This window comes from Choloepus didactylus, chromosome 17 (genome assembly GCF_015220235.1).
Source record: "Choloepus didactylus isolate mChoDid1 chromosome 17, mChoDid1.pri, whole genome shotgun sequence".
Lineage (NCBI taxonomy): Eukaryota > Metazoa > Chordata > Mammalia > Pilosa > Megalonychidae > Choloepus > Choloepus didactylus.
The window spans coordinates 55,080,199-55,104,031 of NC_051323.1; the positions used below are offsets into that span (position 1 = coordinate 55,080,199).

The 23,833-nt window shown below is 34.0% G+C and overlaps 2 protein-coding genes across 7 annotated transcripts in view; one reads left to right on the forward strand and one right to left on the reverse strand.

Annotated features, from left to right (window-relative positions):
* The first annotated feature begins 54 nt into the window (after window positions 1-54).
* On the forward strand, window positions 55-23,795 carry CEBPZ (CCAAT enhancer binding protein zeta). The gene is made up of 16 exons (XM_037807556.1): window positions 55-218; window positions 2,235-3,730; window positions 7,039-7,270; window positions 7,897-8,083; window positions 9,250-9,338; window positions 11,630-11,683; window positions 12,271-12,373; window positions 12,483-12,551; window positions 15,163-15,229; window positions 17,177-17,277; window positions 18,045-18,102; window positions 18,408-18,601; window positions 19,351-19,440; window positions 22,161-22,222; window positions 22,313-22,394; window positions 22,940-23,795. The coding sequence occupies exons 1-16, from the start codon at window positions 63-65 to the stop codon at window positions 23,077-23,079; spliced, it is 3,180 nt and encodes a 1,059-aa protein (XP_037663484.1). The 5' UTR covers window positions 55-62; the 3' UTR covers window positions 23,080-23,795.
* The window catches only part of CEBPZOS (CEBPZ opposite strand), a 69,683-nt gene continuing 60,405 nt past the window's right edge, over window positions 14,556-23,833 (reverse strand). For 5 of the 6 annotated variants that reach the window (XM_037807563.1, XM_037807565.1, XM_037807564.1 and 2 more), the window contains 2 exons: window positions 23,119-23,203; window positions 20,656-22,980 (listed from right to left, as the gene is read on the reverse strand). In XM_037807563.1, coding sequence (XP_037663491.1) covers window positions 23,121-23,203 — 83 coding nt within the window. In that variant the 3' untranslated portion in view covers window positions 20,656-22,980; window positions 23,119-23,120. Of the gene's footprint in view, window positions 15,104-20,655; window positions 22,981-23,118; window positions 23,204-23,833 lie in introns of those variants that run through there. The other variant, XM_037807561.1, reaches the window with a different exon arrangement.

A 23,833-nucleotide genomic window follows, 5' to 3' on the forward strand; every position in this document is an offset into this window, starting at 1 on the left:
GAAGTACGTCACCCGACCGAGCGGAAGTAGGCTGGGGCTTGTGCGCGTGTGTTTTCCAAAACATGGCGGCAGCCAAGAGCTCTTTGGAATTTCATGCCAAGCGGCCCTGGCACTCAGAAGAGGTGGTAGAAGATCCGGACGAGGACGACGAGGATGATCGCTGTGAAGCCGACAACGGGTTCTCCCTGGATGAAGTGTTACGTCTTGGAGGCACCAAGGTAACAGCCGTGGGCCCTCTGGGAAGGGGGACAGAAGTGGGGAGCCAGTGATGGTCCCGAGTGTGATGGGACTGATAGGCCGAGCCACCCTCTCAGTGCATTGAGGGGTCCGGACCCAGAGCCTAGCCTCGTGACGTGCGCTGTGCGCTTCCCTTATTTCTTTTCCACTGCCTTTTGCAGAAGAAAAGTCGTTTCGAGTTGGACGTTTTTTTGCGATGACCTTTCTTAATATCTCACCTTAGTATAACCATCCTTCCATCTAGTCGGAGGGAATTGACTTTTTGGTCCTGACCTCGTGGCATCCGTGAACTACAGCGATGTTGGAATTATTTGTTTTCACATGTACACACGCAAATGCTCACTGTAAGCTTAAGCAACCCTCTGCTCTCTTGGAATTTACATCCTGATTAGAGGAAAGAAAGAAAGAAACAGTAAACAAACTCTTAAATGTATAGCATGTTCGACGTTCTATGGAGAAAAATAAAACGGGGAGGATGAGAAGTGGGAGAGGTTACACTTTTAAGTGGGGTGATCGGGGAAAGCATCGCTAAGAAGAGATTTGAGCAAAACCCTGAAGGAGAGGAAGGAGTGAGCCGTGGGCATTCCGGTCAGTTGAAACAGCAAAAACGCCGAAGTGGCTGAGGCAGAAAGAGGTGAGGGAAGGATAGTAAGAACTGAGGTCCGAGAGTTGAGAAAGTCTTTGACATAGTTTGATGAGAAGCCATTGGTAGGTTGAACAGATCCGTGACAGGATTTCTCTTTTAAGAATACTATTTTGTTTTGAAACTAGACTTTGGGGGAGGGGGGATTTAGAGGCAGCAGAAGTGCAACCTACAGGGTATTTGGGTTGTATTTTATTTTTGAATGTAATTAATGCGCACGGCTCAAACTTAAAAAGGCAAGAGGGGGGTACATGATGAAAAGTCTTCTTTTCCATTCCTGTCTCCAGCCATCCAGTTTCTCTCCAGAATGCAATAATTTTTATGTGTTTTCTGTATCTTCTAGGGATATCCTATATATTTCCAAACAAACATAATCATACTTTTTTTACGTAAATGGTTACTGTATCTGTATCTAACTATTTTGCATCCTTTCATTGTCTCATTGTGTTAGTGATCCTTCAGTATCAGTGCATAAAGATCTGTATCATTTGTTTTATGGCTGCATAAATCATTGTGTCTATGTTAATTTCATTTAACCAGCTATTTGTTGTAGATTTTTATTTGTTTTGCTATTTCAAATAATGCTGCAGAAATAATCTTAAACCTGAATATGTATCTTTTCCAACATTTGTAAGTATATGCGTAAGCTAAAATGGTAGCAGTGGAACTGCCAGATCGAAGACTATGTGCCTTGTAATTTTGATTGAAGTTGGCAAATTGCCCTCCATAGAAGAGGTGTCTTTTCCCTCTACCGCCTCCCCAGCACCATGTGTCATAATTGTATGTGTCATAATCTGTATCATATAACAGAGTAAAAAATGGATGTATCATTGTGGTTTTAATTTGGATTTCTCTATCAGTGAGATTGAGCATCTTTTCATATTTTAAAGAACCATTTTTTTTCCTATGAACTATTTGTTCATATCTTTTGCACAGTTTTCTTTGGGGTTATTGGTCATTTTATTACTGCTCTGTAGAAATTTTATATTTCATTATTAAACTCATTTACTCTCATATGAATTGAATTTTCTGTGCTTTGTGTGAGAATGATAAGTTTACCTATCCTTTCCTTTCTGGGCCCTGAGTTTTATTTCAGAATTGGGAAGGTTTTCCCTACTCTGAAATTATTATTTTTTAAATTATTTTATGCCTTTTCCTATTATGGTTTTATTTTTTACATTTAAATCTTTGATCCATCAAATATTTATTTTGTGTAGGGTGGGAAACTAGGCAATACCATGATAACCCAGTTCAATTGATTTGGAAAATACAGAATTCAAGTTAACTTTGGAAGTTCTAACTAATTTGTCAAATTTGTAATAAATGTTTACTTTTCCTGTGTTTTTTTATGCAGCAAGATTACCTTATGCTAGCTACTTTGGATGAAAATGAGGAAGTGGTGGATGGAGGCAAAAAAGGAGCAATCGATGACTTTCAACAAGGTGAATTGGAAGCATTTATTAAAAGTCTTAGTTTGGCCAAGTATGCTAAAGCGTTCTTAATTGAAGAAGATGAACCAGCAAAAAAAGAAAATGCGAGCAAAGAAGTAGCAAAAGTATCTAAAGTAGATACTAAAAAGCAAAATGCAACAGAAAGTGAAAAGACGTTAAACAGTAAGGTCAAAAATAAGAAAAGGACAGAACAACTTTCTGATGAGAACAACCATACCATATCAAAGAAAGAGAAGCAAAAGGACATGTATGAATTTTTTGAAAGACAAACATTGTTATTCAAACCTGGAGGCAAATGGTTTGATTTGGAGCATAGCAATGAATATTCTTTGGAACCCCAGCCTCAGGATGTGGTATCTAAGTATAAAGCTTTGGCTCAGAGGTTGTATGAGCATGAAGTCAACTTATTTAAAAGTAAGACAGATAATCAAAAGGGAGCCTCTTCTACCTGGATGAAGACAATTGTGTCATCGGGGACACTGGGTGACAGGATGGCAGCCATGATTCTTTTGATTCAGGATGATGCTGTTCACACCCTCCAGTTTGTAGAAACTCTTGTGGGCCTTGTTAAAAAAAAGGGTAGCAAACAGCAGTGCCTCGTGGCTTTGGACACTTTCAAAGAGTTACTAATTACAGACCTTCTGCCAGATAGTCGAAAGCTACGGATTTTCAGTCAACATCCTTTCACCAAACTAGAACAGTTGTCCAGTGGCAACAAGGACTCAAGAGACAGAAGACTGATACTATGGTATTTTGAACACCAGCTGAAGCTCTTAGTGGCTGAATTTGTGCAAGTCTTAGAAACTTTGAGCCATGATTCATTAGTGGCCACTAAGACTCGAGCCCTTACGGTGGCTCATGAGCTTCTCTGTAACAAACCTGAGGAAGAAAAGGCTCTTCTGGTGCAGGTGGTGAATAAACTGGGAGATCCTCAGAACAGAATAGCCACAAAAGCCTCCCACCTGTTAGAGACATTGCTTTGTAAACATCCCAACATGAAAGGAGTTGTGTGTAGTGAAGTGGAAAGACTACTCTTTCGCTCAAATATAAGCCCCAAAGCTCAGTATTACGCAATTTGCTTTTTAAATCAAATGGTCCTCTCCCATGAAGAGAGTAACTTGGCTAACAAATTAATAACTCTTTATTTTTGTTTTTTTCGGACTTGTATCAAGAAAAAAGATATTGAGTCAAAAATGCTTAGTGCCCTTTTAACAGGAGTGAATAGAGCATACCCTTATGCTCAGGCTGGTGATGACAAAGTGAGAGAGCAGCTTGACACACTGTTTAAAGTGTTGCACGTTGTGAATTTTAATACTTGTGTGCAGGCCTTAATGTTGCTTTTCCAAGTAATGAATTCTCAGCAGTCAATATCAGATCGGTATTATGCAGCACTATACAGGTAAGCACACACTATTGCAATATGTGAATGTGAAAAATAACTTGATCTGGTATTGCACATACAGTGCCTGTCTGTGGGACAAGACATTTTAGGCCCTCCTCAGCAGCTTACTACAAGCAACCTTGTGTGAATCAACCTAAATCTTTGTTTCCCTGTTGGGCACAAACTATGTGTTAAGTGCTTTAAATGCATTGCTTAATTTTTTTTTTTTTTTTTTTTTTTTTGAGATGTTGTTAAAACACAGGAAAATAACAAAAAAAAAAAAAATTAAGCATCCATGCCTTACTACCCAGAATTTCAAAATTAATGTTTTGCTGTATTTGTTTTAAATCATTTGGGATATTAGAGAAATAGAACTGGAGGTATAATCCAAGTTCCCTTCACCATTTTCCTTGATCCTTTACCTACTCACTCCTGTCCCCCAAACAGCCATTCAGCAATTCATTCAACAAATGTATTTTGAGTGCCTACTTTATGCTGGGTACTGTTCCAGGTGCCCAGGATATAGCACAGTGAGCAAAATCCAACCCGGAGGCACTCGCATTCTAATTGGGAAAGACCGCTGGTAAACTAAGGAAAGTAAATTAGAAAGTATGCTAAATAGGGAGTGTTGGGGATTGCAATTTGGGGTTTTTTTTTTTTTCAACATTAGAAATAAGATTTGTTTACAAAACTTCAGCTGTGCTGCACCTAACCCACAAAGGGGTGATATTTTGAATACCATGTGAACAGTTTCAAACTGTCCAAGTATACCAACAAGAAATTGTTACATGGTGGTTAACAGCTTGGACTCCTGGGTTCGCGTCCCTGCCCTTAGTTGCTATGTAACTTTGGGCACATTCACTTAATCCTCATTTTGAGTAATCTCACTTGACTGGCTGAATGTATTTGTCTGTAAAATGGAGAGAAAAGCACTTATCTCATGGGGCTATTATGAAGTTAGGAAACTTGCACAAGTTTACACAGTAAGTAAACATTTGCTGTGTAAATTACTGTATAAATTACATTTACACAGTGAATAAATGCAGAACTGGGGCTTTAATCCAATGAGTAATGTATATGTGAACTAATGTAATCTCCATATGTATATTAAATATTAAAGTATTAAATATTATACATATTTTTTAGTTTAATCCTCTTCACAGTTCCCCAGCCTGTATGGTACAGTAATTTGTACAAGGTCATATAGCTATTAAAAGCACAAAGTTGGTAGGAATATATTGGAAGCAATGTAATTATTAAAAAAAAAAAAAAAAAGGCACAAAGTTAGGCAGTGTATCCAAGTTTCCCAGCTTTGTACCTCATAGCATTTAATGGCCCTGATTGCGCTGAAACTCTAATAAGACTTTTCCACAATTCTTAAGAGTCTATGATTTTCTTACTTAGTAGCTGCTCAGTGTTTTTTTTTAGTTTGGGAAGAGTTCAAAGGCTGAAGGTGTAAAGGTTTTTTAATCTTGATTTTTTTAGTTTGTTTGTTTTTGTTTTTGTTTTTAACTTTTGGGGATTTGGAATCTTTTGTAGTAAAACAGATTTTTAAAAAATATCATCACGGTCTGTTTAATTTAACAGTCAAAAAATCTCCAAGAAGTACGTTCCTGAGTTATTTAAATTACTGTTTGCCAAGAGCTCTCACAGATAGACTTGTTCAAAGGGCCTTTAAACCTGCTTCAAGTATTTGCTTTTGGTCTTATTAAGAATCTTTTAAATTAAAAAAACTTTCTTAAAATTACACTATTAGATACATCACCACATTTATTATTCAGAAATGAAAATTTGAATTCTTAAGTCAGTGGGCTGAGATGGTTTACAAAAATAAGATTAACAAAAACTTTAGGAACATAATACCTGTCAAATGGTGGAGATACTTATTTAAATTCTTAGATGTTTCTGTTGATGTGAAATGGAATGAATGACTAAAAATGAGTTGCAGAATGGATGGAAATGTTGAGAGAATTTAAATGTGAAAAGGGTAAGTTGAATATCACAGATTGAATAATACAGAATATCTGAGAATATCACCATGAAGTACTAGAATTAAACTAACAAATGGAAAAAGTAGGTATGCAGAGGAGTATGAAAATGCTTCAAGAGTTTATGTACTTTGGTTTCTAGTACTAGTGAAAGAAAACTTATTGGAACTGTTTAAAGTAAGGAAGTAATGACTTTTATAAATTTCCTTTTAAATTCAGTAATCCAGAGAATTGTGTTAATTCTGGGTGTCCTTTTATAGTGGAGGTTAGGGTGGTTGGGGCATCTCTAGGGTTCAGCAACTAGGATAGAGAACGAACTTGAAAAGTATCATATGAGATAATAGTTTAGCAACCTGCAGAAGAGAGACTTTGGGAAGAGAAGGACCCATAATAACTATATAGGTTTGAGCATTTGAAAGGCTGTGGCTAAAGAAGGGATTTTCTAAACATGAGTTGTCCAAAATTGTATTGGGTTCCTAGAGAGATGGTGAGCACTCCACAATCACTAGAGACGTTGTACAACTACTTATTGAGGAAGTTCATTTTATTCATTTGACAAATATTGGACCTTTGTTACATGCTAGAGTTACAACAATGAATAACAAAGACACAGTCCCTGTTCTCTTGGACTTTAAGAGAGGAGGGGGAGGAAAGCAAAGAAACAATAAGTTAAACGATGAAGAAATTGAATATGGGATTGGAAAGAGAATAATGGAGGAACCTATTTTAGATACTATGGACATGCAGAGAGTTGGAGAAGAACATTCCAGGCAAAGAGAATAGCATGTATGGGAAGGATTTTATACAATTAGTACATTGAAATAGAGATTCTGGCATCATTCCACTTTAATTTTCTACAATTCATATATGGTCTTTAGAACCATGGTGGGTGGGGGGGTATTCCTCTGATCACCTAGCTGGTAGTTAGGGATCCGAGGACAAAAACTCAGATCTTCCAGTCCACCGCCCTTTTTTCACGGGTTACTTTTCATATTTGGTTTATATTAGCCTTTTCGTATGGGGTTCTGTATCTATATATAAAAAAAACGTTGCTGTTAGGGTTGTGCCTGTTGATCTAGAGAAGAGAATCACTTGGAAAAGAAAAGAAACCACACACTTGGATGCCTCCTACTTCTGTAATTTTTCTTCTGGTACCATCATCATTCTATCTGTTGGATCATTTACTTCCATTTTACCTGTTGGGGAAGAAATGGCCTCTTCTAAGATAAACAGGAAGGTTTTCCATAATTAAGACAAAATTAGTAGTCACTTCTCATGTGACTGTTGGTTGTGGAGAAGTGTTATGAGTAAAACATTTGATCTTGTTTTGTTTTACAGGAAGATGTTGGATCCAGGGTTGATATCATGTTCCAAGCAAGCCATGTTTCTTAACCTTGTCTACAAGTCTCTGAAAGCTGACATCGTGTTGCGCCGGGTGAAGGCTTTTGTGAAGCGGTTACTTCAAGTTACTTGTGAACATATGCCACCATTCATATGTGGAGCTCTATATCTTGTGTCTGAGATCATTAAAGCAAAGCCGGGTTTAAGAAGTCAACTAGACAATCACCTGGTACATTTTACAGTGCTTTTTAAATCATGTGGGTTCTGACATACATTGGTGTTTTTAAGTCTTGGCTTCAGTGACAGTAACTACGAGTATGAGTCCTGGAGTCTGACAGACCTGGATTGTAGTCCCAGCCACACAACTTCCTAGCTGGGCATGTTGCTAGACCCTTCTGGTGGTAATAAACTGCATCAGCAATGCTGAGTTAGTTTCAGAAGGTTTTAGACTGGTAGATAGATCTCTTAAGCCTGTTTCTTCAATTGTGAAATGGAAATAATATTAGCACCTACCCCATGGGGTTATTTATTGAGCATTTTACAGTTGTCATTAAGAAGTATTTTCAATGTATCAGGAATTTATTTGAGGGTTTATTGTTTTCAAATGAAAGAATCCCAAAATCCCAGGAGTCCTTGGCTCAAAATTTAACTCTTACATTTAAGAAATAAGGAATACATCTCCCCTCTTGTTCTAAATATCATTGATGGCCATCATTTTACTTTGATTAGAACTTTGTGGTGTTATCAGAATTCTAGCAAGCGAATCTTCAAAACTCTACATCACTTCATTGTATACAGACTTTATTGCAACTTCTGGTTGATTAATCCAGTTTCATGAAACTACTTTTCTGTTAGGAGTCTGACGATGAAGAAAATTTTATTGACATAGGAGATGATGACATAGAAAAGTTCACTGATGCAGACAAAGAAATGGAAACACACACAGTTAAAAAAGTTGAGACAGAAGAAACTAGGTCTGAAAGTCCTATGAAAACCAAAAAGCTACAGCCTGCTTCCTGGGTGCACTTTGATAATTTGAAGGGTGAGTTTTTTAAAACTTGAAATTGTTCTCTTGAATTTTTAAATCATGAAGTTTCTCCTTTGATTTTAATAGGAATTAATATTACACCCTTTTGGAAATCCTCAGTATTGTTTTCTTAAAAATAGAAGATCCCCAACACCTAAAACTCATTTTCTTGGCCATCATACAGTTTGATGAAAGATGGACTTCCGTGGAAGGGTCAATAGCACTGTACCTTTACCCAGAATGAGTGTGCATACTGGTAGTAGCTGTTTCCTTAGCACTTTTTTACATACTGTTGACTTTTTCATTACATTAAGGGCAAGAAGTGGGTGTGGACAAGTGCAGTGTAACTGACAAGGAGGGTGTGTTTTATGCTTAACTAAAGGGATAATGCTCTCTGATCCATAGACATAGTAAATGGAGTCACATCTCACTCAGGGCTTAGGGCTGAAGTTGTGGGATACAAAGCATTAAATGAGTGGTCAAAAGTACTCTTGAACGTTCTGTAAACCAAAATCTGTCTGTGAGACAAACTTTGAATGGTTTTTGCCATCAATCTATTAATAGTTGTAATAGAATATTAGAGCTAAAGGAAACCTTAGAAATACATCCTCTTCATTCTAGGCTGTGAAAAAAGAACATTAGCCTTGAGGATCAAGAAAAGTAGTGCCAGATCATTTCTTCAAACCCGTTGTGGGACTCTTGGTCAATTTATTTAATCTCTCGAAACTTCAGTGTGTCTGGAAAGGGTAAAAGACAACTCCGATAGCTGCCAGGAAAGTTTTTAAAAGAATCCATCAGTTGCCCTAAATGCTAAACTGAGAATAAAGACAAATATTTGGAGCACTGTAAAGCTCCAAAGGACTTTAGGATTTTTCCATCTTCAGGTTATTTGCCATCTTAATACTCTAATTGACCCAGAAACAGGCACTTTTTGTTGCTGTTTGGAAAAGGGAGAAGTTTTTGAAGAGAGCTTTTAGTTGTTGGGACAAACATGCTGCCTGGTTTGCTTGGGTACCAAAATAAATTCTTGAAGGGACTGAGAGTTTTTAATCTAGGTAGGCTATCTGGCTAACTAACAATGTTGGAAATTATGCTTATCTTTGCCAGTATTGATGGTGATGGTTGTAATGGTCTCTTGGACTAGGAATAAAGCATTTGAAAAGCATTTTTTTTTTTTTCAGGTGGCAAACAGTTAAATACATATGATCCATTCAGTAGAAACCCTTTGTTCTGTGGGGCTGAAAATACATGTCTTTGGGAACTCCAAAAGGTAAAATAATTACAGATTGTTTTTTAATTCATTTGTGCTATATATTTGCCCTCTTGGATTTAACACCTTGAAGTTTTCATTTTTCCTGTAAATTATAAACAATAGCTGTTTGTATGTTTACACGTCAGTTATTGCCATAAAGAAGCAATTAGAAGTATGTTGCATGGTTGTCACGTTTTGAAATCATCCGTATTTCTTTTGCCTCTGATAAATTAATTACCTTTCCACATTTGGGGAGGATACTGAGCGAGATAGTCATTTTGTAGAAACTCTTAAATAATGTGCATATAGAATAAGGATATCTTACAAGGCTATGAGTTATGTTTTTGTAGGGAGATTATCACATATAATGGCTCTGTAAAATGGGTGAATTTTTTTATGCAGTAGATAACCCTGAAAAGTTTTGTGTTGATAGAATTTTTTGCAAATAAAAGTTACTTTTTAAATTGCATCAGAGGAGCTCATATTTCAAATAATCTTTTTGTGGTTTCTTATGTAAAGCAAATAATTTCATATGCAGCAACTCTCAAAATGTGACTCCCTCTGGGGGTACCTGACACTCTTTCAGTGAGTCTGCAAGGTCAAAACTGTTTTCATAGTAATACCAAGACATTATTTGCTTTTGTGACTGTGTTGACAGTGGCACTGATGATAGTATAAAAGAAAAGATGAGTAAAAGTGTTGGTGCCTAATTGCACCAGTAACCATTATATTTTCATCGCCACATTCTTTCAATTAAAAGAAAAAAAAAAAGCCAGTATCACTTCAGAATAATGAAGCTAGGAAAATTATTGATTTTATTATGTCTATCCTAAAATACATGTCTTTTTAATATTCTGCATAAATATATGGCATTTAAAGCATTTCTGCGACATGCCTAAGTATGAAGGTTGTCTCAAGGAAAAGTGCTTCTGCAATTGCTGTTACAAGCTCCACTGGCTGCTTTTTATCATGAAAGAATGACTAACAAACTGGTCATTAGGACTTGGGTATTTGGGAGACATCTTACACAAATGAATGTAGGTAACAAGTAGCTTCAAGCAAAACAGCTATTTGTTGCCACTCATAAAATCCAAGCTTTCAATAAAAAATTAGATTGAAAACTTGCATCCACCACTTTGAGCTTGATGGCTTCTCAATATTCAGAGACTTTTCCAGTGAAAACAGTGGTGATAGTAATAATGTAATTTTTGTGATATTGTATAATGAAATGTGTCAACATTTGGAAAAACTGCTTAACTTAGTTTATTCATGTTTTCCAAATGACCAGTGCATGATGCTTCAAATTCATGCATGGATAAAAGATCCATTCAAAGTAGACCAATTTTAAGTAACAAGAACCAAAAGTTGATTAATAGGGTTTCAGACTCCATATTGCAACTAATCTTTGGGTTTTTGCAGTTGTATTAAAGAATATCCAAAATTGTCTGAAAGGTTATTAAGAAATATTCTTTCCAAGGAACTCATATATCTGGGTAAGGCCAGATTTTCTTCATGTATTTCAACCAAAATAACATGGAATAAAAATAAACAAATACCAATAAAAAATAATGCGAATACAAGGGCAGATACAAAAATCAAGACTGTGTTCTTTTAAGCAAACTTGAATAGTTTGCTTTTCAAGCAAAACTGTGAAAATCTTTAAATGTATAGAGTGGTCTTGAGACTGAAATGTTTGAGATTCATTGTTAAAAGTTATTTGCTAAGGAGTTCTGAGCTCTCATCCAGGCCGCACCACTTACTACTTATGTGACCTTGAGTCTCAATTTCCTCTCTATAAATGGTGATAACAAGAGTCATGAGATAGATGCTTTCCTGGCACATATTAGATGCTAAACAAAAGTTATTACTAGAACCCAGATTCCCTGACTCCTGACCCTGATCTTGGCCCAACAAAGTACCACCTATTTAAATCTCCAGTGGTCCTGGGATTTTAATCCTATCTCTTATCTATGTTTTTGGTCTTTAATAGTTGGAAAGGGGTGGCTATCAAGGAAGGCAAAAAAAGAAAAAAAGAAGGTGATTGCAATTCACTGAATCAAAAACTAGAATACAGGTTATACTTGAAAGTGGCTAAAATGACTAACAGTTTTTCTGTAAACCTGTAAATGCTTTAATTAAAAAAATTATTAAATAATAAAAATGAAAAAAAGAATAAATACAAATATTACTTAAATATTTTAAAATGTATTTGCTTTGTAAGTTTCAATTCTTTGTATTTTTCTCAAGTAATCTACAATTATAGTGAGAATTTACATTAGAAATATTGACATTGACATTTTTCGTTTTAGCTATCTGAGCATTTTCATCCCTCTGTGGCCCTTTTTGCAAAGACTATCCTTCAGGTGAGTTTAATATATTCAGGAGACAAGAAATAAGGGAAAAAATAAGTAATCTAAGTTGAGATAATAGAAGGCCATGCTGTTTTCATCACCAGATAGAATCATATATACTCTTTTAGAGGAGCAGCGAATATTTAATCTGGGCAGCAGATAATTCTTCCCACTCTGAGATGAATGAAAATACAAGACATTAGAAAACCACATTTATAATATTCTGGCTTTTTCTCCTGGAGAAAGATTGCCCTTCTCTTTCCCTTTTGCTGTGTTTGCCACTTCAGGGTTTGCTTTCTGGTTAATGGTTAGATGACCTACAGTATTAGTATTATTTACCTAAGCATAAAATCAGCATTGCATAAAAAAATTTGTTTGTGTGGGGGGGGGGGGTGTAGTTTTTGTTTTTTGTATTTTTTTTTTTTCAAGTAAAGAATAATGCTCATGAGAGAGAGGCTTGAAGGGTCATTTACTGCATATTTGTAACTTCAGTGTGACTTGATGGAAAGTCTTTTTTCTAATCTGGATGCATATATGTGAGAGTGCATATGTATATACTTGAAGTTCTTAAGTCTCTCCCACTCTCCCCTTTTTTTCAGGGAAATTATATTCAGTATTCAGGGGACCCACTACAGGATTTCACGCTAATGAGATTCTTGGATCGATTTGTATACAGAAATCCAAAGCCACATAAAGGCAAAGGTATGCTTTTATTTAACAAATTATTTGGTTTTCATTGTTGGTATTTTATAAATAATGTGAGCATATAACTTAGGTATTTATAATACACTGTCTTAATTTTACATTTTAGAAAACACAGACAGCGTTGTGATGCAGCCAAAAAGGAAACATTTTATAAAGGATGTTCGTAATCTTGCTGGTAAGTATGAAGCTTGGACAGTTGAAACTGAATAGACAGTACAAATGTGTTATTCTTTGCTCCACTTTATCGGAATAAAACCTGAGCACCAGAGACGTTATCCATCTTTTGTTCCCAAAAATGTATGCATTTTCAGATACTGTGTGTCTGACTGGCTTTTTAAAATTTAATACAGAAAATTTCAAAACATAGCCAAAGGAAATAAACATAATAGTGTGATGAACCCTCCTGTACACATCACCCAGCAATTATCAGTGCTTTATCATTCTTGCATCATCTATAACTTCATCAGCAAACCCCCAAATATACAATTATTACTATCTTTTACAGTTCACATCATCTTTTACGCTAATATGAACTTAGCAGAACAAAAACCTACATCATCGTCATTTTAAACTTAGTTGATAACTCTCTACTTTTATAGGCATTAGAATGTAGTACCCATCTGTGGATCTCATTATCTGTTTTTCTATTCAGTGCAGAAATTTCTTGCTACCAGATCAATCCTAACTTTTTTTTTTTTGGTTCAGATAATAGGTTAAATTAGACTTCATAAATTAATCTAATTTCCAATTGACGTCTTTCATGGATCTAGGGAGATAAAAGAACTCACCCAAAGTTAGTTGACTCTTTATTCTACTTTAGGTTAATGCTATCTTTTCTTTTGTCGCCTTCTAGCGATCAAGTTTTTTTGTTTGTTTGTTTGTTTGTCTCTGTTTCTCTTGCCTTTTTCTTTTGCCTCTCTGCCGCCTTTGACTCTTCCTCCATCTTTGCGGAAGAAATGTCCTTATATAGAGTGGCGATGGTGCTCATTACATAAATACGTGACTATACAGGGAACCAACAATTGTTTACTTAGGACAGAACGTATAGTGTTTGAGCAAAACCATCTTAAAAGAAATGGGTTGATGAAGAAACCTTGAGTGAAATAAGACGGACACATAAAGGCAAATATTGCAGGGTCTCACTGATATGAACTAATTATAATATGTAAACTCATAGACATGAAATATAAGTTACCAGGATATAGAATGAGGCTAAAGAATGGGGAGCGGTTGCTTATTATGAGCAGAATGTTCGACTAGGGTGAACTTAAATATTTGGAAATGGACAGGGGTGATGGTAGCATGTAATGAGAATAACTAACAGTGCTAAAAGGTGTGTGAAGGTGGTGGAAAGGGTAAGCTCAGAGTCACGCATGTCACCAGAAGGAAAGTTGGAGGTTAAAAGATGGGAATGTATGAAACAGTGAATCTTGTGGTGGACAATGTCCGTGATTAACTATACAAATATTAGAAATCTCTCTCACAAACTAGAATAAATGTATGTCACTATAACTAGAGGTTAATAATAGAGAGGCATATAGGGAAAAAATACATACCTATTGAAAACTATATACTACAGTTAGTAGTATTTTAACATTCTTTCATCAACAGTAACAAATATACTATACCGAAACTATGAATCAATAATGGAGGGGGGGGCGTGGTTAGGGGTGTGGGAGGATGTAAGTTTCCTTTTTTTTTTGTCTTTGTTTCTTTTCTGGAGTAGTGAAAATGTTCTAAAAATTGAAAAAAAAAATAATTGTGTTGATGGATGCACAGCTGTATGGTGGTGCCATGGGCAGTTGATTGTACACTTTGGATCTTTGGATAGTTGTATGGTATCTGAACAATCTCAATAAAAACAAAAATTAAAAAAAAAATTTGAATGTGTTGACAATTAAAAAAACAAATCAACATTTAAAGGAGTTAATAATTATAATATTCTTTCATTAATTGTAACAAAGGCACTATACCAAAGCTAAGTGTCAATAACAGAGGGATATAAGGTATATGGGATTTTTTTCTTTGGAAGAAATGAGAATGTTCTCATATTGACTGTAGTGGTGAATGCATAACTATGTGATTAATACCAGGAGCCATTGATTGTACACTTAAGATGGATTGCATGGTGTGGGAATAAAACTCTTTAAAAAAAAAAAAAAATTAGAAGGCAAATCCCTTTTTAATTGAAATGAGTCAGAAATTTTTATTCTGAAGAGAGAAAACCAATATTCTTGTGGTTCCTCAGTATTAAGTAAAACCTATTCCCAGAATGGCAACTATTATTCTCACTTTTCTGAGTTGAAAATAGCAAGTTTAAAGTTATTATTTATTAAGAGAACTCTTTAAATTTTCATTTCTCTTTAAATTTGGATCCTGGATACAATTGGAAGAATGAACAAATCTTGTTAGTGTGAGCTGTGCTGATGTCTCTGAACTGCCTTTTTTCTTTTTAATTTTGATTGTTACTATATATACAATGTAACATTTCCATTTGAGCCACTTCCAGGTATACATTTCTGTGGTGTTAATTATATTCAGTGTTGTGCAACTGTCCCCATCATGGACCACTTTCTTTTAATTGTATCCAGTGAATAGTTTCAAATGTTAGGGTCTTCTCCACAGACACAGGCTTTTTCAGAGAGTTGTCCTTTGCACAATAGGATCCCTTCTGTCCACCTTCCTCACATTTAGAGTCTTCAAAATTGCAGACGTTCTGTATTTAACCTGGAATAACATAAAAAGGGTTATTTTAATACATTAACATTTTTAACTTATTTTCCCAGTGAACAGTAAGGAGTTCGTTGCAAAAGAAGAAAGCCAAATACCAGTGGATGAAGTGTTTTTCCATAGGTAATATATTTCATATAGTTTCATTTGGAGAACTATTAAATTTAGATTTGTAGGTTCCATAAAATGCTTCATTAACATAAGTGTATCTTGAAAAGATCAGAGGATATGTCATATTGTGTCAGTTTTTGTGAAGGGAATTATAAATGTCATTTTACTAAGCTTAAGATATCTAAACGAAACTAAACCAACCAAAGTTGGGGGTTTTGGTATTTTTAATAATTTAGGAAATAAATTTTGTTTTATGAATCTTGACTTTGTGGAACTTAATAATCTTTAATTTCTTTTTATTTTAATTTAGTAATTTTCTTAACACTGAAAAGGTACATTAGTTCAAAATAGTGTTAAAAAATGCATGAGTAATTTGTCTAAAACATGGTTCTTAGAGCAGAATTAGCAAAATTACTTGGGCTGCTATAGAAATAAGTCCTAAACCTACTAGTATTACTACTAATGCCTTATAGAAGTAAAGTAATTTATCTCATCTGGTTGATTTAGTTCTGACTTCTAAAATATTTTTTAAAACATTGTGTGTGAAGAATTTTGAGGGCATGATACTATCTGCAAACTGCTAAGCCTCATTGTACCCTATTATCAGAATAGAGCTGATTGACAAAAGATTGTAATTTGAGGTCATTCAGAGCCCCATTATATCATATTCTAATACATATATCATCAGTGTGGAAGTTTGAAACAACCTTTTATTATGCCATTTTGAGTAAGATGAGTCGGGGGTGGTGTTTTTGTTTTTTTTCTTTTAAACAGTTTTATTCATACAACATACAATCCAACCATATGGGGAGGGATTTTGTGTTTGTTTTACCTTTCTATAATTTTTTTTTAATTAGAGAAGTTGTAGGTTTACAGAAAAGTCATATATAACATATATAAAATACAGAGTTCCCATATACCACCCTATTATTAACAGTTTGCGTTAGTATGGTATATTTGTTAGAATTCATGAAAGAACATTTTTATAATTTTACTATAGTCTACTGTTTACAGTAGGGTTCATTGTGTTGTACTGTCCTATGTTTGCTTTTTAATTTTTATTCTAGTAACATATATACAAATTAAAATTTCCCCTTTTAACCACATTCACATATATAATTCACTGCTGTTAATTACATTCATAAGGTTGTACTACCATTATCACCATCCTTTACCAAAACTTTACCATTAACCCAAGCATTGGTTTAAAAAAAAAAAAAAAAAGGGTCCAACTCAAGCATTAACTCCCCATTCTCTACCCCAACCCGGGCCCTGGTAACCTGTACTCCAGATTCTGACTCTGTGAGTTTGCTTATTCAAATTATTTCATGTCATTGAGGTCACACACTATTTGTCCTTTTGTGTCTGGCTTATTTCACTCAACATGATGTCATCAAGGTTCATCCATGTTGTTGCATGTATCCCAACCTCCTTCCTTTTTTATGACTGAATAATATTCCACTGCAAGTACATAACATATTTTGTTTATCCATTCATTGGTTGATGGACATTTGAGTTCCTTCTATCTTTTGGCAATTGTGAATAATGCCCCCTCTGTGAACACTGGTGTGCATATATCCACTTGAGTCCTTGCATTCAATTCCTTTGGGTATATACGGTTATACAGTAATTTTATAATTAACTTTCTGAGGATCTACCAGACTGTTCTGCAGCGGCTGCACCGTTTTACATTGAGTCGGGATGTTTTTTATAGAGAACTAGTTTTGTAAGAAATTTAAATCTTTGAAATTTACTATACCTCACATTTCAATAGTTTCCAGCTATTTTATTGTTTTCAAAACTATGTTTTATATAATTAATACAAATTTGTCATTCATATTGAATTGAATACACTTAACTTTTATAATTGTGAGTTTGTATCATTGGCTAAAGATGCTTGGTTATAGTTAAATCGGCCTTTTAATAAAACTCAAATACATGTCATGCATTTTATTTTAGGTATTATAAAAAAATTGCTGTTGTTAAAGAGAAACAAATACGGCATGCAGATGAAGAAAGTATAGAAGATGTGGATGATGAAGAATTTGAAAAAATGATTGGTAATTTGTTTGTTGACTCTTCAATTAGTAAAATAATCTGTTAATATTTGTTTATAGATCTATGGAAGATTAGTGGCAGATTAGCTAAGAAACCCTAGCAAAGGGAGGGTTAAGAAATATTTTTATGGTATATGGTCATCATCCACATTTGCTCCAGAAAAATATATGGTTGTCCTTTGGACATTTCATGCAAGAAAAATTTTTATTTACATGAATATACTCATTCTTAGGCCAAACCTGTTATAAAATAGAAACCATTTTTGTTTTGCTGTTTCTAATCTCCTTGTACTGCTGATGACAAGTCTGCTGTTTCATCATTTGTATATTTATAACTCATTGAACTAGAAAAATTATGGTAAACTGAAGCAAAAAAAACATGGGCAATTGGAAAGGTCTACATTTGATTTTTTTTGTTGTTGCATATTGTTTTAAACCTACTTAAAATAGACACAAAAATAGTTCTAATAGAGTAAAAAGGACCACAGTTGATAAATATTTTATCTGATATTTACCCTCTTTCAATAAAAGGACTGTAGAAAGAAGCCAAAATTAACTGAAATCCATTTTAGTTTAGGGATTTAGTTTCACAGTTTTATTTACATTAACAAAAAAACACTAGCAATAATCACATTTATATCATTTTGGTGTTTACTTGTCATAAACAGACCAGTCATGACTATGCATTAATAATAATTGATTCAGTTGAGACATGGTAACCTCATTATTTTTTTGCTGTATTTTACAATTTGTATATTGTTCTCTGGCAGACACATTTGAAGATGATAATTGCTTCATCTCTGGAAAGGATGATCTTGATTTTGCTGGGTAAAATACTCATCTTTAATTTTCTGTTTACTATCACTGATTTCATTTTCCTAACATTTCCCAAATTGTTGTCCCTCAGAACACAAGAGGACTAGGTGATGTATGGGGAGAAACATATTCAAATAAGCATGGGAAGTGGATCCTGTAATTTCATTTGGGACTTTATAATGCACATTAGCATATTAAATAAAGGCTCGGAGGGTCTTTAATTCTTTGTCCTTTAAAATCGGTTAGCAGCCTGGTATCTTGTTAATGACACTTTAGGAAACTCTGCCCTCTTTTTTAAGTTACTTTTCTCACCCCAGCAACATGAAAAAGAAAACAAAAGGAACTAAGGACAGTTCAGAAGATGAAGATTCAGAGCGTAGTGATGATGATTTCAATAACTTGGATGATGATGAAGTTTCTTTAGGAAGTATGAATGAAGAATTTGCTGAAATTGATGAAGATGGAGGAACGTTCATGGATGTGTTAGATGATGAAAGTGAAGGCATTCCAGGTAAGCACTTTTAAAATATGAAGGAAACATATTACACAACAGAAACCAACTGTATCTTCTGTTCTTCCTCAGCCTTAGGCTAGTGTTTCTGTTAAAGAGTATTTTTATATGGCCCTGAATTAATATGATTCGAGAGAGTTAAAGAAGCTTTTCTGCCCCCTCAATTGAAATGGAAGGTTTTTTAAAAGCAGCCGAGTTTTGAGTTTAGAACTTTCTATTTTAATCAGCAATTAGCCTGTCAGTATACAATACACGCTGATTGACATATTACCCTTTTTTAATGTTAGAATAGTAATTAACAATTTAAAAAAGTTAGTCAATATTCATTATAACCCTTAGAATAGATGGAGAAGGTGAGCCTTTTATCTTATTTGTATAGTAGCAAAGAGCACCCAAAATTGTCCTTGGACTGTTTTCTAACCTTTCTTGTCTTTTCATGTACCTCCAAACACACACATAGCTGCCCAGCATCCTGTAACTTATTTGGGAACACAGCAATAGTTTCTTGTTATTTGAAAGAGTTTTATGTTATCTTATTAATGGAATCATCTAGTATATTTTGTTGGAACTATGCCAATAATTATTCTTAGCACTTTGATCTCACTCCATCCTCAAAGCTTATGCTGGTTGAACTGTGAAACCCAGGTGATGCAGTGCCCTGCCTTTGTACTGAATATTGTAGCATAGCTTAGAATAGTATTTTCCAGTCCAAGTGTTCTTAACTTAATAAGAATTTTTTTTTGTAACAGAACTTGATAATGAAGTCAGCTCCAAACTCAGTACTAAGAGAAGCAAGAGAAAACATGTAAATGATATTGATTTTGCTGGGTCATTTCAAGGTAAGAAACTGCATTTAATCTCTTAAACCCAAGTACTGTCCATATGAAAGGTATTGTTCATTATCATTTTGGGAAATGAACCTTTCTAAATTGTTTAGTGTATAAAGTTTTATCTTTCATTTCTAAACTGTTTAGTATATAAAGTTTTATCTTTCTTTGTTTAAAAGAAAAATATACTAAATAATAGCAGTTTTATTATGTGAATTTTTAAGTTATTGACAATTATTGTTTCCCTAAAATTCCTTCAATTCATGTTTAAATATCTCTAGATATCTTTTCATTCATGTTTAACTTATTCAATTTTATGTAAACTCTGGATTTTTCCATAGACATCTGTTACTTTTTTCCTTTTCTCAACTATTGTTATTTATTATTTGACTTTTTTAACAGTCCATGTTCCTTTATTAACTTTGTTTTTCTTTTTTATGAGATCTGCCAGTTTGCTGCATTGGCAAAACAGTTGTATAGGAATTCTCTCAGCTAATTTGTTCTCTGATTTAAAAACATACATATCTTATAGCATAGAGATTATGCTTTTTAGAGTAACACATGTAAAATGCTAATAAAAGAGAAAAATACTATATTGAATGAAAGTTTCATTTTTTTAAGCTTTTGAGAAAAATGTAAGAAGTGCTGTAATAAATATTTCATGTCTTAATTCTGTGGATAAATTTAGAGGCTTTTTCTTTTTCTTTTTTTTAAACATGCTTGTCTTCTAATGCCTTTCTAGCTCTCTAGCTTCTCCTTACTGGTAAATATTGAGGAAGAATAAAAACAGATTTGCAAAATTATCATAATTTACATGTTGGTATTAGTGTCAGTGACTTTTATGCCTACAAAATTTTTATCAGTTCTTTCAAATATTGTTAGCAGTATCGTAAAGATATGTCTCCTAACAGCTTATTTACATTGGATGAAATATTTAAATTAGAACATGTTATCTTCCATTTTATGCCTCCCATTGAGTGATATCACATTTTTTATAACAATATATGCTCAGATATAGGACAATGATACCATCCCTCAGAAAAAATGTTTCTTTATCACTTACTGAGCCTGTTATATTTCAGGATGTTCTCTCAGTGACTTCATTTGAATTACTGAGCACTATTTTAGAAGTCATTTAAGCCTGAAAGGCTCTCAAACCTCAATCAGTAATAGTTTTGAATGCTGATTAATGGATACATGAAAAATATAATTAAAAAGGAGACAAAGGAATTTCATACAGATTTATTAACTGATATTGAGAAGGGGGTATGACCGTACATTTACAAATGTTGGATATTACTATAAGCAAACATTAAGGAAACTTTTAAAAAGCAGTATGGTAAGTGCTTACTCATGAATTCACAGATATACACCTACAGGAATAATGAAAAGCAAACAATCCTGTCCTAATACTATGCAAATCGGTATTGTAGCTTGAAATAAAATATGCAATAATAGTACCATAAATGCTTCTTAAATACCATACATTTCAACTTGATAAAAATGAAGAGGAAATGCTCTAGAAACCGTTTACCAAAAGTGGCTCTGATATCCATACAGACTTGTACACAATTGTTCATAGCAGTATTATTCATAATAGTCAAAAGGGGGTAACAACCCAAATATCCATTAACTGGTGGCTGGATAAATAAAATGTGGTATAATCTTTGCAGTGGTTCAGCCATAAACAGAAATGAAGCACTGCTACATGATAGAACATGCCACATGCCAAAAGAAGCCACATGCGAAAGACCACATATTGTATGATTCCTTTTAAATGAAATATCCAGAAAAGACAAATCTATAAAAATGAAGTAGATTGATGGCTAGCTGGGACAGGTGGTGAGCGCACATGGGCACAAGGGATGTTTTTGTGGTGATGGAAATGTTCTAAAGGTGAATTGTGATGGTTGAACAACTCTGTTAATTTCCTAAAACTTAGATCAATTGAAGTTTATAGCATGTAATTATTCCTCAGTAAAGCTGTTGTTTTTAAAAAAGAGAGAGATTTTAAGCAAATCAAAAAGTGGCTTTAGAGGTCCCGGAGACACTGATGTCAAAGATGCAAAGAGTCTGAATAATATTGTTTCAGGAAGGGTGAGAATGGAAAAAAGCAGTGTTTCTAAGTTAATGTATTTTTAGATAATCTGATTTAAAATATGTGTAAATTAATAAGTATTACAGACATTTTACTATTTTGTCTATATCTCTGAAAGTTTGTGTTGTCAAACTTAATAGGGAATTTTTTTTAAGGAGAATGACTTTATATTGAGTAGTATAATCAAAACTTCACTCATAACATAATAAACATACCTTCAATATCAGTTTTTTCACAGTTACTTCAAAGAATAACACTTCTCACTTAGAATTTACATTTTGCCTTAAATATTCCCAAACTCATTCATTTAAAGTTGGAATTTTAATCTTGCCTGACACTGGTATTTCACTTAAGGGTAATCCTTGACCAAATCTGAAAGGCAGGAAGATAATGTTTTTATCTGAACAGTTTTGTTAGGATATTAATTAAAAAAAAAAAAAAAAAAAAAAGTATTATCTACTTACTCAAATAAGTTATATTTCTGTCTTTAAATGCCAGCTATCTAATGGGGCTACAAGATAATAGTAGGTTTTAAGCCAAAAAAATTTTTTAACAAAACCATGTTGAAAGATTTACATTTTTCCATAAGTCATTGGGTTTACAACTGAATAATCTAAGGTTATACTTTTTTCAGGACCAAGGCAGAGAAAGAAAAGAAATTTCAATGACTCCAGCCTCTTTGTATCTGCTGAAGAGGTAAGTAAGGTTAATGTACCACTTTAAGAAGTTAACTATCCTACATGTTCTAAGTTTTCTAATAAACTTTTTTTTTTTTTTCTCTATAAGTTTGGCCACCTATTGGATGAAAATATGGGGTCCAAATTTGATAACATTGGTATGAATGCCATGGCTAATAAAGATAATGCAAGTAAGTATCCTGAATTTTTTTTATTGAGGTTTCAAAATACCCTTGACTTAGAATTTCTGAAGATATAAATATGTTGGGAGGACCTTTTTACAGCACCTTACAACCTGAAAGGAATGGCTTTCTCATCTTCCGACTAGGCAACATGTAGAATTAAAAGTACTTAGATTACAACCTTTTAAAATTTAATTTGTTTAGGGAGTTGTGTGTTTGCTAAGTAAATTTATGTGCTTTATAGACATTTTAATTATTTCTGATAGTCATAGTACTGGTTTCTATTCTTTCATCAGTAAGTTTGTTCATTGGGAAAAAATCTTTAATAGAGCATTTGCATCCTTCGTGGTCTTTAATTTGTAAAACATAAATCTTGGACAATAAATAATAACAGAAGAAAACAAACAAGCAGTGAATTTTGCATAGTGGGTGGGAAACCAGGAGGTGCAGGCCATGGCAGGCCAAGGGCTCCTGTTTCACTCAGTAGGATGTTCTTCGGACTGCCAGTAGGCCACAGAGTGGTGGGCTCATCTTTCTTCTCCTCCCCTCGAAAGGTTTCAAACAGCTCAGATGGGAAGCTGAACGTGACGACTGGCTACACAACAGAGATGTGAAAAGTATCATCAAGAAAAAGAAAAATTTCAAAAAGAAGGGACTGAAACCCACTCATAAAGCTAAAAGGCAAAGAAAATGAGTGTTTTTAAAATTAACTATAATCTAAAATTCTACTTACTCCTAATTTTTGCTGTTCATCCACTTTTCTTGATCTTGCTCTCTGATTCCATACATTCCAGAATGTTCAAGGGATTTATAATAAACTATAAATAAAATATAGCTGTCATTTATAAAATCATGTGAAAATGCTATTAAAATTTTTTGCTATTGAGAAAATCAAACTTTTTCCCAGATTCCTACATAGTAAATAAAAAAGATATGATACATATTTAATGTGCAAGCACTAGTACCATGCTACTAATTATTGTAACGAGCACTACTTTTTAAGCAGTGTCTTTGTACCAGATATTGAACTGAGTAATTACATAATGTTACTTTGTTTAATTAATCCTTACAGCGGTATTTTGAGGTGGGCATTATCTCATTTGACAGAGAAAGAAACAGCTCCAAGAAGTTAGCAAATCTAAGATCAGTTTTTACTTTTTAAGCTGTGGTTTGATTCCATCACAACCCTAACTATTCCAACGGGTATGTTGTTAGCCACTGTATAAGAATTAAGAATCCAGACCATTAGATAACTGCCTACAGATGAAAATTTTCTCCACTATATGGTCTCAGAATCTAAAATGAGATGAATTGTGTTGTTGGAAGTTGACATTGGAAAACAACGGTCATTTTAGCTCTTAATTAGTTGAAGATCTTAAATTATTCCTTAATCTGTAAGATACCTGAAAATTATTTGTACTATTATTTTTACTTAAGGAAAAGTAAAA